We start from the raw sequence: 18156 nt of genomic DNA, 5'->3' as shown, positions 1-18156 counted from the left end.
CCAAAGAACACTCAGGGCTGATCTCCTGTAGAATGGACTGGTTGGATCTCCTTGCAGTCCAAGGGACTCTCAAGAGTCTTCTCCAACCCCACAGTTCAAAAGCATCAATTCTTCGGCGCTCAGCTGTCTTCACACTTTAACCTCAAGTGGACTTTAATGTTTATGATCCTTCTTCAGTTAACAGAAATGACTTTTGTATGTTTATACAGAACAGATGTTTAATAAATACTAAGTGATTCTTAGAATCAATGAATTGTAAATGTTCTATAACTTTAGATACATAAGAATTTTGATCACGAGCCTATTCTTCACAGATTTCCAGGCTATCTTGAACTTTCTGTCACCAAGAGCCTTATTATATAACTTATTACTTATGTTGTTAATATATTTGGGTATAAAATTCATTTCAGATATTAGTTGCATTATAGATCCTAAGTTTGGGAGGTCTGAATTTATGTAAAACATTAAATCAAACTCAGTTGTAAGACATTTCATATTTCAATATAGTTCTCAGATTTCTGTCACTGGCCATTAAACGATGCTTTTAATGCAATAAGCTGGAAGAGTTTTTCAGGCAATAAGATTTTAATCTAAATTTTTATATCATACAGTAGTTTTCAAAGCCAATATGATGAAACTGAGAGACACTTTCTTCTTAAAAATATACAGATATATTGTAATAAGTTGAGCATTAAAAGAGGTACAATTAATACTCTAATATTTGATTACACCTTCACAAAATCAATACACAATCAGCCCTCTATATCTGTGGATACAGACCCTAAGGATACGAAGGGCTGGCTGTACCACACCACTGAATGGATATAAGAGATTTGAGCATCCATGGATTTTAGTATCTGTGGAGGGGCCTGGAACCAATCCCCCAGAAACCAAGGAAGGACTAGATTTACTCTCAAATGCTTGTTGGCTAATCAAGCACTGCCCCTCTTCTTTCTATATAACTAAGCATGATCCCAAGAGTTAGCAACAGAACAAAAGTATAAATCTTGCTTGTCATGGTCCAAATTGTTATACTAAGAGAAATAACAAAATATATTACTTGTATTTTTCAGAGTTAAAAGGAAATTCTATTTATAGTATAAAAATTAAAAAATAAAAGAAAAAAATCTGAAAGATATCCAGTATTTAATATTTCATACCTCTAAAATTCCTTTCCTTTTCTTTTCTTCACTGTCTGTGAATCCACTTATTATTTGATAACAGTCTTTACAGACTTTGCTTAATTTACCACCATCATACTCAAGTTGAGCTTTATAATCAGAACACTTCCAACAAACCACCTTAAATTAAGAAAAAATAACATAGTGAATAACCATATTTATAAAATAAGATTTAAACAGTAATCAGTTATGGGTAATAATAAATGAGAAAAAGCTAAATGCAAAAGGCAAATTTTTTACTAGACTAGTAATATTCCCATGAACATTTGGAATATTTGTCATGGTATTAGAATGTTATTTGTGATGGGCTCTGCTTGCTCATCCTTCTCTTTCTGGCCTCTAAAGGTAGGAAATCTTCCAAGGCTTGGTACAGATTTTCATACTTCATGTGCATGCATGTATACTCAGTCAGGTCTGACTCTCTGCACCCTATGGACTACAGCCTGCCAGGCTCCTGTGGCCATGGGATTTTCCAGGCAAGAATACCGGAGTGGGTTGCCATTTCCTCCTCCAGAGGATCTTCCTGACCCAAGGATCAAACCTGCCTCTCCTGCGTCTCCTACGTTGGCAGGTGGATTCTTTACTACCGAAGTACCTGGGAAGCATACTTCTGGTTATTTAATCAATATCCTTCCCAAAGGAATTCATAGTCTTCCTTGCCCTCAGCTTTCTCCTTATTACACTTAGCCCTCCCAACAGTACTCTCTATTGTTCTAAATAACACAGCCTTCTAACCAGTCATGGCAAGTCAGAAACCTAGGAGTCATCCTGACCCCTCTCTTTACCTCACCCCATAGATTTCCCTCCCAGACACTTTTTCAGTCTGTCATATCTTCCTTGCAATCACCTGAGTCCAAGCTATCAGTGTCCCTGGACCTCATGACTGGTCCTTGTAGCATACTTACTAGAGTCCAGGTGCTGCTCTAAGAGCCCCTTCAAGCTATTTTCCAAATGGAATGAGATACTCACTTCCTTTAAAATGCTAATCTGCTATGTTTCTCTTCTATTTAAATTCCTTTAAAATCTTCCCTTTGCTCTTGGATAACGAGCAAATTTTTAACCATGGCCTATAAAGTCTTGCATGATCTATCCCTTTTATTCTGTCTTCAGTGACACTGACTTCTTATAGTTTCTAAAGTGCTATGCTTCTTTCTCTCTCTCATCTATGCTTCAGTGAGTTAATTCTTGCTCATTCTTCAGATATTTTACTCAAATTTCACTTCCTCAAGGAAGACTCCTCCAACTTCCAGAATATAGACCATCTCACCACTGTGTTACTAAAGTTTCACGTACTTTTTTCATGTACTGATCACAATTTCTAATCATATACTTGTGTGATTATTTGATTAATGTCTGTCAACCTCACTAGGCTCTAAGCTCTATGAGGAATCATCCTTGTATATTTTGATCCCTATTTATATAATAAATATTTATGGAATGCCAATGACATTTATAGAATACCAAGGATATTTATAGAATGAATGACTACAATGCAAATGCATGTTACTTCTTAGTGAATGGTATTTCTTTCAAATTATTATAAGGTAATTGTTAAAAAAAAAAAAAAAACCTTGTGGTTTAAAAAAATTATCTCCTTGCTTCTAGAAGCAATTTTCCATTTATAGTAGAAAAACTATATTTGAGAAATATAAATATTAGCAAAACTTTTGGGTTAGATTCACAGCATGTAAAATTCATGATAAAAATTATCCATTGTTTTCTTATGATTACAATGAAATTACTCTAGGATTTAAAATTAGACATGTCTGTATCTGCAAATTCATATCAATTAATATTTATTTTCAAATTATGCCATAGAATATTCACACATGTTTTTTTATTAAAAACAGTTTGTCAATATCTGATATCATTTCAAGTAAACTCAGTGATAAAGTAAAAAGTCTTACCCTCGTGGGGTGGTTGGGGGTAGATATTCACTAACAATTTGGTTTTGATTATAAATCTGTCTCATTGAGTCAAAACTTGGAAAAAAAGGAAGAATAAATCCGCAGAGTAATTGAGAATAAGCTATGAGTACTATCAATAAAAACTGTTGCACAAAAGCATACTAATAATACATGCAATCATGACTCTACCATGCCTACCCTTCTGTCTTTGTGTTGCTTTTTAGAAGAAAGTATTAATCTTCCACTTGGTTTACAAGGCCCTCCAAAACCTGCTACTACTTCTCTCCAGCTTCAGTTCATGCTTTGTTTCTTCTCACTCTTCCCATATGCAACAATTCAATTGCTGCAAACCTGTCAGCTGCCTTTTCTGATTTGCGTTGCTGAATTGTGTTAGAGAAACATCACTGTATTAAATGGGCTAGTGTGTCCTTTTAAATTTATAACCATAAACCTCTAAAAGGTAGCCAGCAGGCCATCACAGTATCTTTGGTAGGCTATTTTCCTTGCCCAAAGACAACTCTCTTTTTCAAATCTCCTGCCCCCTTCTTCCTTTCCCTTTTACTTTTGAATGATGACTCTTTCTCATATTTCAATTAAAATGTAGTAGTATCAGACCTAAATTCCCTCATTTCTCACCAGAAAACCAAAAACACACCCACAAACAATAAATAATAAATCAAAGTGCATTTAAAAAAAACCCAAAAAACAAAACCACATCTACATTAGCACTCACCTTTCCCTTCATCTTCTGTTATAATGGAGAGAAGCTGCCTTCTCCCTATCAAAAAGCCTGAACTTCTACTTAAGCTATAGGTTTCATCTCTTATTTTCTCAAAGCTCTTTACTCCTTTGGTTCTTATTTATCTATTTCTTAAATCACTCATTATGCTCCAGCTGCATGACCTTTTGATAGTCTCAAGACTAGATCAAGTTCTTTCCTACCAGAGGGCTTTTGATATACAACTCTTACTGCCTTAATGTACTTCCTGCCTTTCTTTTTTATGGTTAGCTCATATTTTAGGCATCAGCTTAAATATCAACCCCTCAGATAGGTCTTCATTTTTCTAAGTAAAATTGCTTCCAAATCTTGTTTCATTACCATTATTCTCCATTTTAGCTTCTTGATTTCTTATTGCATTTATAGTCAATTGAAATTCTTGTCTGTTTACTTGATGGATCTATTTTCCCCATTAAAATGTGAGCTCTGTGAAACTGGCTATCATTTTGCTTACCAGTCTTCCCCCTGGACCCAACACAATCTTTTGCATAAAGTTATCACCAAAATAAGTTTATCAACTAAGTGATTTATTGCATGATTTCTTTTTATTTTCCAAGATAATGATTTTATAACACTTATATACCAATTAGCAACCTTAATAACCAAGAAATCTCACGTACATGTCCACATGCTCGACAATGATGCCTTCTTCTTGTCAGGGCATTAAAAGACTCCTTGCATTTCATACACATTGTAACTTCATTATCTCGGATCCATTTTGGAGCTCTTTTCCCTAGCTCAGCAGTCTAAAAAGGAAAGAGATTCAATTTTAATGGCAAAAACTGTCATTTCCATCCATCCATTCATTTATTTTAACAACATTGTTCTTACCATGTCCTGAAACTCAGAATGCAAAAGAAAACAAAGGTTCAAAGAAGTTTAAGCAGCATGAAAAGGCACTCTATTGTATTCATCTAAGAAATGAGATTCTGTCCAAACAGCCAGTTTTGGTGTCGTAAAGGGAAAAAAAATGGATAACAAAATGACTAGATAGATATTGTGCAACTGCAGAAAGAAAAGAACTTAAAGAATTTAATTCAACTTACAGAAACCTCTGAGTGAATCTCATTATCCTTAGCAATTGCATTTCTGAAAGTTTCATGCCTCTGATGGAAAGCATCAATAGTCTCTTGAAGTGCCTAAAATATATACAAAATTCAAACACATATTAAAGTATCACACGCAAATTAATTAACCAAATAAATACTTTATTAAACAAATACCTAAGATATAAATCACTTTAAAAATTAAAGGTGATGACTAACTTATTCTGATGACTACAATATGTGCATAATACAACAATATATGCACATCTAGGCACGCATACAGTTGTTGTTGTTTAGTTGCTAAATCGTGTCTGATTCTTCCTATGACCCGATGGACTATAGCCTGCCAGGCTCCTCTGTCTATGGGATTCTCAGGCAAGAATACTGGAGCAGACATACAGAGGTTACCACAAAACAAAAATGAAAACAGAAATCAGGTTTACCTTGATCCATTCTTCTTTGTCTTGCTCAGAACTAAAACATATAACAACAAAAAATTAAAGTGAAAAAAAGAGAACATTAATGAGTTATATCTGGTGCATAAAACTATGTTTTTATGTTATTCCAATTTTATGAAAAATTTGGGGATGTCCAAGGAGTTATAATAAAACTAAAACAGAATCTCAGGCAACTGAACATATGAATTTATAAACACAGTTTTAGACTATCCATTTATTTTGGTACATACAATTTTTGGCAGAGAGAGTTAAGTTGGGCTTCTATTGGTTTAACAACCATCCACTAGTTGTATATATTAGGTATCTGTAGATCTAGCATTATACTAGATATATACAGGCTTAGTCTTCCAATTCACTTTTATGAAAACACATGAGGGTTTGAAAGGCTACTAGTCACAACCCATCTTAGGAAAGAGTCTAATTATCCTTGAGAACATAAATTGTCTTTGTAAAGCCTGGGGAGCTATTTAACATTTCCTTTAATAGGCAATTTAATTTTATTTTGCTAGGAGGCTTCAGGCAACACCACGCCTAATTCATTACAGATAAAACACAACAAAGATTTAAATACCTATGGGAAGGAGATTTTACAGATTAATGAACCTCAGTATTTAATAATTTTCTGGTGGGAAAATAATTTCCCACTTAGTAGACTTTATCTCCAAATTGAGGGATTGTAAAGAATGGGCTCTATTTGTTTGTGTGTATTTTGTAGGCTAGGGCTAAGTTTGAGGCCCAGTCTCAGACTGAATGTCACAGGCCTCAGTCCCGCAGGTATCACATATGTGAGTCTGCAGGAGGCTTGCTCCTGTAACACCATCCATCTTTCTCACAAATTTATTACTGAGTATCATGATATGCCAGGAATGCTGCTGGAATCTGTGCCTGCCAAATGCTGAAGAGTCTGCTTATTTTTCACATAGGCATCCTTGAACCAAGAACCTTGGTGGGGGCAGGGGCTTCAATCTTACCCCTCAAAAAAGATTTCTCTGAATGCTATGCCCACTCCCACAAAATCAACTCTGTTCCTCTGGAAGCATAGTCATCTGCTAGCTGCTTTTAGCCTTTTAAACGAAAAGTAACTTGACAAGTCTTCAATGTTTTTTGTTTTACTTTCTCAATCATGACAGATTTTTTTTACTCCTTTGTTGATTCATTACTCTATTTTTATAACCATTTGGCAATAGAAAACCATTGATTAAAACTATATAAAATAATTTTGATTCAAAAGCTTATATTCTTTTGAATGTGGAAGGGGAAGCAGAGTATAAGAGGTCAGTCTTGAGGCTGACTTATTTAATAAGAAAAGCAGTACATTTTTCCCTGTATTTGCTTCAGAAGTGAATTCTCTTTAAATACCATCAAATATATACCCAAATTGAGGTTCCATTTAATCCCTCTGACTTTCTGAGAATTTCAATGTGCCTCTGTACCCTTGAGAGAGTCATTATGGACCAGAAGATAAATAATCACATTTCATTCAGATCTTCAAGTCACCAAATAATGATAAATACAACTAATGCAATGAGATTAGGCTGCTGCTGCTAAGTCGCTTCAGTCGTGTCCGACTCTGTGCGACCCCATAGACGGCAGCCCACCAGGCTCCACCGTCCCTGGGATTCTCCAGGCAAGAACACTGGAGTGGGTTGCCATTTCCTTCTCCAATGCAGGAAAGTGAAAAGTGAAAGCAAAGTTGCTCAGTCATGTCCGACTCTTCGCAACCCCATGGACTGCAGCCTAACAGTCCTCCGTCCATGGGATTTTCCAGGCAAGTGGGTTGACATTGCCTTCTCCAAATGAGATTAGGGGAATAAGAAATTTAAAGAAAAATGAATGTGTTTTCAATACTAATTGTAATGTATCCTATAATACATGTTGCAACTCTGCAAAATGATAAACTGCCTGTACTTAAAAAAATTTCATGGATCAGCCCCATCCTGAAGGGAAAAATAGCCCAACCTGGTAATGGAGGGGCTGGAGTTCCTCCCTACTCAGAAAAGTCAAGAAACCTTGACAATCTCTTATCTGCTGTTCAGACACATCTCTTAGGTTTGCAGATTTGGAACTATGCTCACATTCAGAGCCAGCAACACCTTCATTCATCAGTAATGAAGACTTTCATGATGATCTGAAATATTGATGAGTCTTCCTTGTCACCAGGGCCACTTCGTAAGTCAACCACTGAATAAGGACTTCGGTCAGGAGCTTCCACCCACAGCAACATACATTGTTCTCTTAGGTTTGACAGCTGGGGTCCAAATCTCACCATGATAAAGTAGGAAAACTGTAACATTTAAGGCCAAGTCCTTCACCACTTTTACTCATGCTTGAAATTCCACCTCCTAATCCTCAGAGAACCTTCCTGGAAGCTCCCTAAGCAAAGCAGGTTCATTAAATATTTTCTGTGGAAAATCAAAGAACTGGTGAGGTATTTCTTTAAACTTTCCTAGTCTGCCACATGTTCCATATCTGTATTCACCATTCCCTTGCTCCCTGGGCACAAATTCATACTAAAATAATTTATTCTCTTTTGAAAATATGAAGTTTAAGCTCGTACAGAGTTGTGTATGCTAAGTCGCCTCAGCTGTATCTGACTCTTTGCGACCCTATGGACTGTAGCCTGGCAGGCACCTTACTAATAAGTACAAATATCCTGGATGAGTTCACGTGAGCAGCCAGAACCACACAGAAAGGAACACAAGGGCTCTCTGATTCTCCACAGGCTCTAAGGTATCAGAACTATTAGAGCTGGGATTAGTAGTTAACCTTTTGATCTGTACAGAACTTCTGGCCAATCTCAATTTTCACCATGCTTGGTCTTTATAGGATAAAAGGATGATAGCTTCTTAAAGCAGATATTTTAAAATCTGACAGCATTCTGTTTTCTAGAGGTTCACACATGAGGTGGCTGTGATCTACTACAGGTGGTTATCAGGTGTTTTTTTTTTCTTTCTAAACATGGTTATGCTAGAGGGATGGATGCTAGACCTCTAGCTCTTTTCTCCTACTCAATAAAGCATATGAGAAGAGCCACCCCTTCCAGAATTCCTGGTTGCAAGAGGCTACTAGCACCCTAAATGGCCCCCTTTATGTATCCTCAATTGTGGCAGGAGAATTATCTTTTTTTTTTTTTTTTAGGAGAATTATCTTTTCCAAAATGCCTCCTCCAGTCATTCTCTAGACCAAAGTGCCATTAAGTCCTAAGGATGCAGAGTCTCTGAAGGACAGATTGCTAAAGCTTCGACGTTTATCATGAAATAATAAACATCAATAAACATTTGTGAACCAAAAGGAAAGATGGAGGGGAAAATGGTTAGGACAGAAATTTTTCCTCCAAGACTTGAAACTTTGGCTTGAATGCAACAACTTCATTCTTTGCACCTTGTAAATTTCAACAGCCATATTAATTTATTGAATGTTTACTGTCTGAAAAATCACTATCCTAGATACCAGGAATCAAAAAGGAAGACAATTTCTGACTTTCAAGAGCTTACATCTTTCCATTTATGTTCAACCAAGCTTGGGAAAAGGCCTCAGGATTATTGTTTAACCTGATGCTTTTCGAAAGTTGTGAGAGAGGAATGGTTCTCTTACCTGGCTTGCAGTTCCAGTGTTCTCTCTTTCCCAGATATCTGGAAAGTGTGTGGATATTCCTCATTGTGAGTCTCTATAATTTTCATTCCATCGATGCCTACCCTGGTTCGAACAGTGAACTTAGAGCCCACCAAGCTGAATTTTGGCACACAGTACAACAACATGTTGTTGAACTGCAAGAAAGAGGAATACACATTAAAAAAACAGGAAAACAAGGCAGAGGAAAGTGATCAACATGAAAGTAGCCAAAGACAAAAATTCCAGGGAATATCATGCTTTCTTTGTGAAAAAATTATTTCCCTACTATAGAGCTTTTAAGTCTATATCAAAATGATTATATTATAAAATATGTAGCATGTATTTTCTTTTGTTGGTTCATAAATATTTTGCTAATATTTAAGTAAATAAATCATTTTATACTAGTAAGAAAATCAGTTAAAGAAATTAGGTTCAGTAACAATTTATTAAGGATCTCCTATAAACCAGAAACTGAAGTTCTCAACCATATAAGTTGAAGCCCTTAGATAATAAAATTTCTAATTGTTGTATCTCAGGCAACAAGTCTATATAATATCTGTTAAAGGAAAAGAGCAATATTTAGCAATTATTTTTACCAATGTGCTTAATGTTAAGTTTATCATACAGAGTGAAGTAAGTCAGAAAGAGAAAGATAAATATCATTATTCTAACGCATATATACGGAATCTAGAAAAATGATACTGAAGAATTTATTTACAGGGCAGCAATGGAGAAACAGACATAGAGAATAGACTTATGGACGTGAGAGGGGAGAGGGTGAGATGTACAGAAAGAGTAACATGGAAACTTACATTGCCATATGTAAAACAGACCGCCAACACGAATTTGCTATATGGCTCAGAAAACTCAAACGGGGCTCTAAATCAAACTAGATGGGTGGGGTGGGGAGGGAGATGGGAAGGAGGTTCAAAAGGGAGGGGATATATGTATACCTATGGCTGATTCATGTTGAGGTTTGGCAGAAAACAATGAAAGTCTGTGAAGCAATTATCCCTCAATTAAAAAATAAATAAAATTTTTTTAAAGTAGGTACATTATTCATTTAAATTTATTAGAGCATGGGTTAGAACAGTAAATAATCTGGAAAAAACAGTCACTGTTTTATATTGTCACCCATCTCCAATAAGAATTCATCATGTATGAATTAACAGAAAAGTCATCTATTTTAGTAAAAAGTTTTTATTTAAAATGAAGAATTTATTTTGAAACTGAATTAAATTACTGCCTCATTTCTAGTCAACAATGAACAGCCCCGGCTCATCACTACCAAGTAATGATTTGGGGAGGGCATTTAATTAACTTTTAAATATATTAAATTATGCAAAAGGATGAAAGTCTAAGTATCTAGATTAACTTGCAGGCAGATTACTAAAGAAGGTCCATAATTTTCTTCCTACTTCATATTTATTGTTTCTAACACTGTTTCTAAGATTAAATATATTTGTATAAGACAAAAGCTACTGAGAACTTAACCTCTTATGTAACCTCTCATTCATCAGGATCATTATCTGTAAAAGTCACAAGTTGCTGAGAAGATTAAATGAGGAATAATGTCCTGTTCTGCCAGGTCTTCTGTTTAGCTCCAAACATCAAAGAAATGTTAATGGATATTTAAAACATTTCAACATGTTTATGTGACAATGTCCAGTGTACTCATTCTGAAAGCAAATTTTTTAACCAGTTGTTCCTCATACATTATTTTTAACTTCCTATGACCAGTGTCATAAATTTCATTTCCACACTGGATAATGCAGAAATAAAAGGTAACCAAATACATTTTTATCAGATATACCTAACTACAACACTTCAAATTCACATTTCTAGAAGGGAATAGAATCCATCTTTATCATTAATTGCCCACTATATTCTAAGTATGGCAATCACAGCCTCCTTGTAGTACACAGAATCTGGAGATCTGAAACTACTCTTAAAGATTATTATCATCATTGTAGCTTGATTAAGGCAACATCTCGCTTGCTAACTGTTCATGTTACTATTTCTTTTTCTCTTCTATCAAGGCCTTCTCAGGAGGGGGTTTTGCTACATCTGAACAGTGTGGCAGGGCTACAAAGCAGCCACCAAAATGGAGAGAACTCACACTTTCAAGACAGCAACAGCAATCAAATTTTTCTGCAAACTGAGTGACAAATGTAATGTTAAGGAATGAAATTTCTGAGTTATCAGATACACATACTCAAATGTGATGGATAAAGTTCGACAAAGTCTTATCATCTTATAGAAACACAAGCCCATGAATATGGAAGTTCTAAGCATTTGCTTTTGGTAGTTATGCTCACAAAAGATGACAGACTGTCTTATAATGATGTGCTTCTCTTTCCCTTTCATGCTTTCAGGATTACATTTCCCCTATTCTTCCTAAGTGGGACTTCACATTCTAAATTGTCAATATTATATATTAACGTTATATAAACTCAGGTTACAATATACCTAATAAATACCCTTCTTCTTCTACTCAGAGGTGCAGGTGATAATGCTTACAAAGAAGTCCATGTCATATACATAGAGGAATTAAATAGATAGTCCTGTTTCCTCTGTGAATCTTGCTCCTATGGCAAAAGCCAACATCACCTTCTCTGAATTTTTGCTAGGACTAAAAGAGGAAGTTATAACAACTGTAGGACCAAGTAGACTGACTTTCCCTTTCAGTAAAAGAGATTCTTTTTATTCCATGCCCATAGCTCGGAAGTAGTTACTGATAAAGCATTCTCTGGCTGGCAAGCTCTAGAAGAGCTAGACTGTGCCAAAACCTAGAAGAAATCTCAACTTTATTAAAAGAGTAGGGGGGTTTCACCTACTTGATCTCCAGTGTTCCTTGATTCTTTCAATTCCCTTAAAGTATATTATCTGACTGAAACAATTCAATTTTATGTCCCACTCATGACAGTTCATTAAAGTTTGCTTTAGAAGGTAAAAATATAATATTGGAGAAAATTTCCAGTGCCTGGTCTATATTAAAGTTTTAAATTAGTCAAGAGAAAAAAAATATATATGTACATATATACGTATATGTATGTGTGTGTGTGTGTGTGTGTATGTGTATATATATATAATAACTTGGTTAAAAGCTACAAGGAAATAAGGACTAGAACTCCAAAGAGCCAAGAATAAAATCTCTTATTCTATGGGAGAATTTAATGGTTTTTCTAAACTTTCAGATGTCAGATGTGATTATTTACTTACTCAACAGAGTGCCCTACATTAACATGAAAAGCATAATGTGGAGGCAAGAAAACAATGCAAACACATGATGATCATTTGAAAACTGAAATCAAATTTTAAATATAAATTTGGCTTTTCAGATTTACAAATGTAATATCTTCAGAGTAAGAAATAGAAAACTAGCCCTCATTTTACTTCTAGAGAGAAAGGAAAATAAAAAGGTACTTCTGAAGTTTCTGCATATAAAAGTAAGGTACTCCATGGGAATAAATGTGAGCTGCAGAGAAGAGAGATTCTATGACAAGTGCAGTACTAGAGGGGGAGGACTGAAAGAATGACCATCACAGGAAATGCTTCTAAGATGGTCTTCAAAAAGATGGATAAGGCTTTCCTAAAATTTCTACTGTAGGACTTCATTCTCCCGGAAGGAGAATGGTATGTTTGATAACTTATAATAACTGGAACAAGATAGGTACTTTCAGGTACTTTCCTCAAAGTCACTACTGCAATCCCTTAAGGCTCTTTGCCATCTGTTCTCCAAACAGCTTCTTATACTGGCTCTGTATTAAGGTATTCAATACAAAACTATTTCCACAATAATTCTCAAATGTGAAAATTAAACCAAGACCACTGGTAGACACAGAGCGTAAAGTTTAACTACAGAAACTGTAACACTAATGTTGAAGAGGGGGAAGGAAATTTACCTAAGAACCTAAAGGTAGAGTAAAGACAAACGGAAGACACTGACTACCAGGCATTTTGCCCAGAAAAGATATTAAGCGTGTCTTTTTAATGTGGATTTCTGATGCTCTGACATTTCAGGGCCCTGCTGACAGGGGCCTGCTCTCAGTCAGTTCAGTCGTTCAGTCGTGTCTGACTCTTTGCGACCCCATGAATCGCAGCACACCAGGCCTCCCTGTCCATCACCAACTCCCAGAATCTACCCAAACCCATGTCCATTGAGTTGGTGACGCCATCCAACCATCTCATCCTCTGTCGTCCCCTTCTCTTCCTGCCCTCAATCTTTCCCAGCATCAGGGTCTTTTCAGATGAGTCAGCTCTTCGCATCAGGTGGCCAAAATATTGGAGTTGCAGCTTCAACATCACTCCTTCCAGTAAATACCCAGTACTGATAGCCTTTAGGATGGACTGGTTGGATCTCCTTGCAGTCCAAGGGACTCTCAAGAGTCTTCTCCAACACCACAGTTCAAAGGCATCAATTCTTTTGCGCTCAGCTTTCTTTATAATCCAACTCTCACATCCGTACATGACTACTGGAAAAACCATAGCCTTGACTAGATGGACCTTTATTGACAAAGTAATGTCTCTGCTTTTTAATATGCTGTCTAGGTTGGTCATAACTTTCCTTCCAAGGAGTAAGTGTCTTAATTTCATGGCTGCAATCACCATCTGCAGTGATTTTGGAGCCCGAAAAAAATAAAGTCAGCCACTGTTTCCACTGTTTCCCCATCTATTTGCCATGAAGTGATGCCCCCTCTCAGGACTACTCAACTCTGAGACAGTGAGTGACTCATGTGCAAGCATAACTTTAAATTAACAGACCCAGAGCCCACACCCAACCACCTTCTCTACTGAGTTCTTATACTTTGGGCCAGTATTCCCCTTCTCCAAGAACCCTAAGGCTAGGTACCAGGCAATGGTCCCTGTGCCCCACAGCCTAATGAAGTGATTTAAACCAGTAAATTCTAAGCATGTTTTCCCTGCCTTGCCTACTCCTTCTTGCAGAAACCAAACTAAAAGTTCTTGCCCACATGTTCTGCTTGCTCCCTCTGCCTTCTGACCAACCCTGGTGCTTTTTCATGAAGCCCTTGGTGTGGCATCCCCCTGCCTTTTAGGATCTGTGACTATAACTATCTTTTCAATGGCAATCATCTCCTGATGTGTTGACTTCACCATATCTGAGTAACAAAAACTATATTTCTAAGTAAATAGCTCTCTGAACCCTAATAAAATATTACAAGTCCCTGATTTACATTTAGGTCTCTATAAAACCTCTGAAAGGTGAAGTTCTTCTTTTGATCCCAAACAAAGATTTTTTTATAGGTAATTTGGAAACTATAAAAATTATGTTATGAGATATAATTCAAAAAACCCTTTTAAAAAGTATAATTCATGGTTTTATATAGTTGTAAGTTATGCAACCATCACTACTAATTTCATAACACTTTATGACTCTAAACAGAAATCCTATGCCTATTTCCTCTCCCCACCAGCCCAAGGCTACCACTACTTACTTTCTATAAGTAGTAAGTAATATTCTAGACATTTCATATAAATGAAATCATATCATACAGTGTGGCCTTTTTGAGTGGCTTCTTTCACTTAAACGATGTTTCAAAGTTTATCCACGTAGCATATATTAGTATTTTATTCCATTTTACTGCCATATAATATTCCAGTGAATAGGTATACCAAATTGTTTATCTATTCATCAATTGATAAACATTTAGGTTGTTTCCACTTTGGGGATATAATAAATAATTTTGCTAAGAACATTCATGTACAAATTTTGTGTGGACACGTTTTCAATTTTCTTGAGTTTTATAAACTTGAACTAGAAATGTTCTATCACCTGGTGACCAAATGTTCTTTTTAAAAAATGAGAGATATCATGAACACCCTCTGATGACAGTTAGTTCCTATAAATTTGTCTTTCAAGGGAAGCTGCAATCAGACAACAGAATCCTCTAGTCCCCAACAACTCATCCTAAGGCTGGTGATATGACTGCCACGCAGCAGAAAAGTCAGACGTGACTAACATCCTGAGAATGTGTCATGTGACAGTCACAGGGAAGCCTCTTTATCAATGTAACTCTGTTTCTTTGCCTATGATAACAATCATAGAAATAGCTAAAATTTACTGAGCTATTATTCAATGATTCAAGGTTAGCTTATTATTAAACATTGTTAGCTGTTATGCTTATTATTGTATCATTAGATATAGAAAGGAACTGGAATTAATAGACACTAAAATATAAAGGCCTGGATGCCCCAAGAAGAGCTCTTATTTTCAGTAAGTCCTAGCTCAGTTCAGTTCATTCGCTCAGTCATGTCCGACTCTTTGCGACCCCATGAACTGCAGCATCGAGGCCTCCCTGTCCATCACCAACATCCAGAGTCCACCCAAACCCATGTCCAGCGAGTCGGTGATGCCATCCAACCATCTCATCCTCTGTTGTCTCCTTCTCCTCTTGCCTTCAATCTTTCCCAGCATCAGGGTATTTCCAATGAGTCAGTTCTTTCCATCAGGTGGCCAAAGTATTGGAGCTTCAGCTTTAGCACAGTCCTTCCAATGATATTTAGGAATAATTTCCTGTAGAAGTGACTGGTTTGATCTCCTTGCAGTCCAAGGGACTCTCAGGAGTCTTCTCCAACACCATAGTTCAAAAGCATCAATTCTTCGGCGCTCAGCTTTCTTATGGTCCAACTCTCACATCCATACATGACCACTGGAAAAACCATAGCTTTGACTAGATGGACCTTTGTTGGCAAAGTAACGTCTCAGTTTTTTAATATGCTGTCTAGGTTGGTCACAGCTTTTCTTCCAAGGGGCAAGCATCTTTTAATTTCATAGCTGCAATCACCATCTGCAGAGATTTTGGAGCCCAAGAAAACAGTCTGTCACTGTTTCCACTGTTTCCTCACTTTTTTGCCATGAAGTGATGGGACCGGATGCCATGATCTTCGTTTTTTGAATGTTGAGTTTTAAGCCAGCTTTTTCACTCTCTCACTTTCATCAAGAGATTCTTTAATTCCTCTTTGCTTTCTGCCATAAGCGTGGTGTCATCTGCATATCTGAGATGACTGATATTTCTCCTAGCAATGTGAATTCCAGCTTGTGCTTCATCCAGCCCAAGACTATCACCTCCACTAGCTTTGTTCATAGTGATGCTTTCTAAGGCCCACTTGACCTCACACTCTCCACACTCCACACTTCACACTCCAAGATGTCTGGCTCTAGGTGAGTGATCACACAATCATGGTTATCTGGGTCACTAAGAACTTTTTTCTATAATTCTTCTGTGTATTGTTACCACCTCTTCCAAATATCTTCTGTTTCTGTTAGGTCCATACCATTTGTCTTTTATTGTGCCCATCTCTGCATGAAGATGCTTTCCTAATAGCTCAATTGGTAAAGAATCCACCTGCAATGCAGGTGACTCCAGTTCGATTCCTGGGTGGGGAAGATCTGCTGGAGAAGGGATAGGCTACCCACTCCAGTATTCTGGCCTGGAGAATTCCATAGACTGTATAGTCCGTGGGGCTGCAAAGAGTCGGACACAACAGAGTGATTTTCACTTTCACTTTGCATGAAATGTTCCCGTTATTTCTAATATTCTTGAAGAGACCTCTAGTCTTTCCCATTCTACTGTTTTCCTTTATTTCTTTGCATTGATCACTTAGGAAGGCTTTTTTTAATCTCTCCTTGCTAGTCCTTGAAATTCTGCATTCAAATGGGTATATCTTTCATTTTCTCCTTTGCCTTTAGCTTCTTTTCTTTTCTCAGCTATTTGTAAGGCCTTCTCAGACAAACATTCTGCTTTTTTGCATTTCTTCTTCTTGGTGATGGTTTTAATCACTGCCTCCTATACAGTGTTATGAACCTCTGTCCATCATTCTTCAGGCACTCTATCACATCTAATTCCTTGAATCTATTTCTCACTTCCACTGTATAATCATAAGGGATTTGATTTAGTTCGTACCTAAATGGTCTAGTGGCTTTCCCTACTTTCTTCAGTTTAAGTCTGAATTCTGCAATAAGGATTTCATGATCTGAGCCACAGTCAACTCCTGGTCTCGTATTTGCTGACTGTATAAAGCTTCTCCATCTTCGGCTACAAAGAATATAATCAATCTGATTTCGGTGTTCGCCATCTAGTGATGTCCATGAGTCTTCTCTTGTGTTGTTGGAAGAGGGTGTTTTGTATGACCAGTGTGTTCTCTTGACAAAACTGTTAGCCTTTGCCCTACTTCATTTTGTACTCCAAGGCCAAACTTGCCTGTTATTCCGGGTATCTCTTAACTACCTGCTTTTGCATTCCAGTCCCCTATGATGAAAAGGACATCTTTTTTGGTACTAGTTCTAGAAGGTCTTGTAGGTCTTCATAGAACCATTCAACTTCAAATTCTTCGGCATTAGTGGTTGAGACATAGACTTGGATTACTGTGATACTGAATGGTTTGCCTTGGAAATGAACAAAAATCATTCTGCCATTTTTGAGATTGTATCCAAGTACTGCATTTCGGACTCTTTGGTTGACTATGAGGACTACTTTCTTCTACATTTCTACATTTCTTCTAAGGGACTGGTGCTCCCTGTAACAGATATAATGGTCTTCTGAACTAAATTCACATATTCTGGTACATTTTAGTTCTCTGATTCCTAAAATGTCCTGCCGTGTCCTGCTTGACCACTTCCAATTTACCTTGATTCATGGACCTAACATTCCAGGATCCTATGCAATATTGAGCTTTACAACATCACACTTTACTTCCATCACCAGTCACATCCACAGCTGGGTGTTGTTTTTGCTTTGGCTCCATCTCTTCATTCTTTCTGGAGTTATTTATCCACTCTTCTCCAGTAGCATGTTGGGCACTTACTGACCTGAGGAGTTCATCTTTCAGTGTCATATCTTTTTGCCTTTTCATACTGTTCATGGGGTTCTCAAGGCAGGATTACTGAAGTGGTTTGCCATTCCTTCTCCAGGAAGTTCTAGACTAACTGTCATTTCCAGGAAGTTAAGAGAGGGACAGGGAGTGACTACAGTGAAAAAGAACTATGTAGCAAATTCATGTACTTTTACACAGACATTTGAAGCACAAGTTTTATAACTTTGTCTATATATTTCTTTAAACCAAAATAATTAAAATAGTGATCCCCACGTACACACTGATGCCTATGATCTTCAAGGAAAGGTTAAATTTATCTTCACTATGTGTTACTGAAAT

The 18156-nt window shown here is 36.8% G+C and overlaps 1 protein-coding gene across 5 annotated transcripts in view; it reads right to left on the bottom strand.

Moving 5' to 3' along the window:
* FGD4 (FYVE, RhoGEF and PH domain containing 4) overlaps window positions 1-18156 on the bottom strand; it is a 234582-nt gene that overhangs the window by 11166 nt on the left and 205260 nt on the right. For all 5 annotated transcript variants that reach the window (XM_070371331.1, XM_070371333.1, XM_005897001.3 and 2 more), the window contains exons 11-15: window positions 8965-9137; window positions 5356-5386; window positions 4913-5005; window positions 4487-4612; window positions 1161-1301 (exon numbers count right to left, since the gene is read on the bottom strand). In XM_070371331.1, coding sequence (XP_070227432.1) covers window positions 1161-1301; window positions 4487-4612; window positions 4913-5005; window positions 5356-5386; window positions 8965-9137 — 564 coding nt within the window. The remainder of the gene's footprint in view (window positions 1-1160; window positions 1302-4486; window positions 4613-4912; window positions 5006-5355; window positions 5387-8964; window positions 9138-18156) is intronic.

This window comes from Bos mutus, chromosome 5 (assembly GCF_027580195.1).
Source record: "Bos mutus isolate GX-2022 chromosome 5, NWIPB_WYAK_1.1, whole genome shotgun sequence".
Classification (NCBI taxonomy): Eukaryota; Metazoa; Chordata; class Mammalia; order Artiodactyla; family Bovidae; genus Bos; species Bos mutus.
The sequence above is the reverse complement of the archived record's forward strand: the minus strand, read 5'-3'. Positions and strand labels throughout refer to the sequence as shown.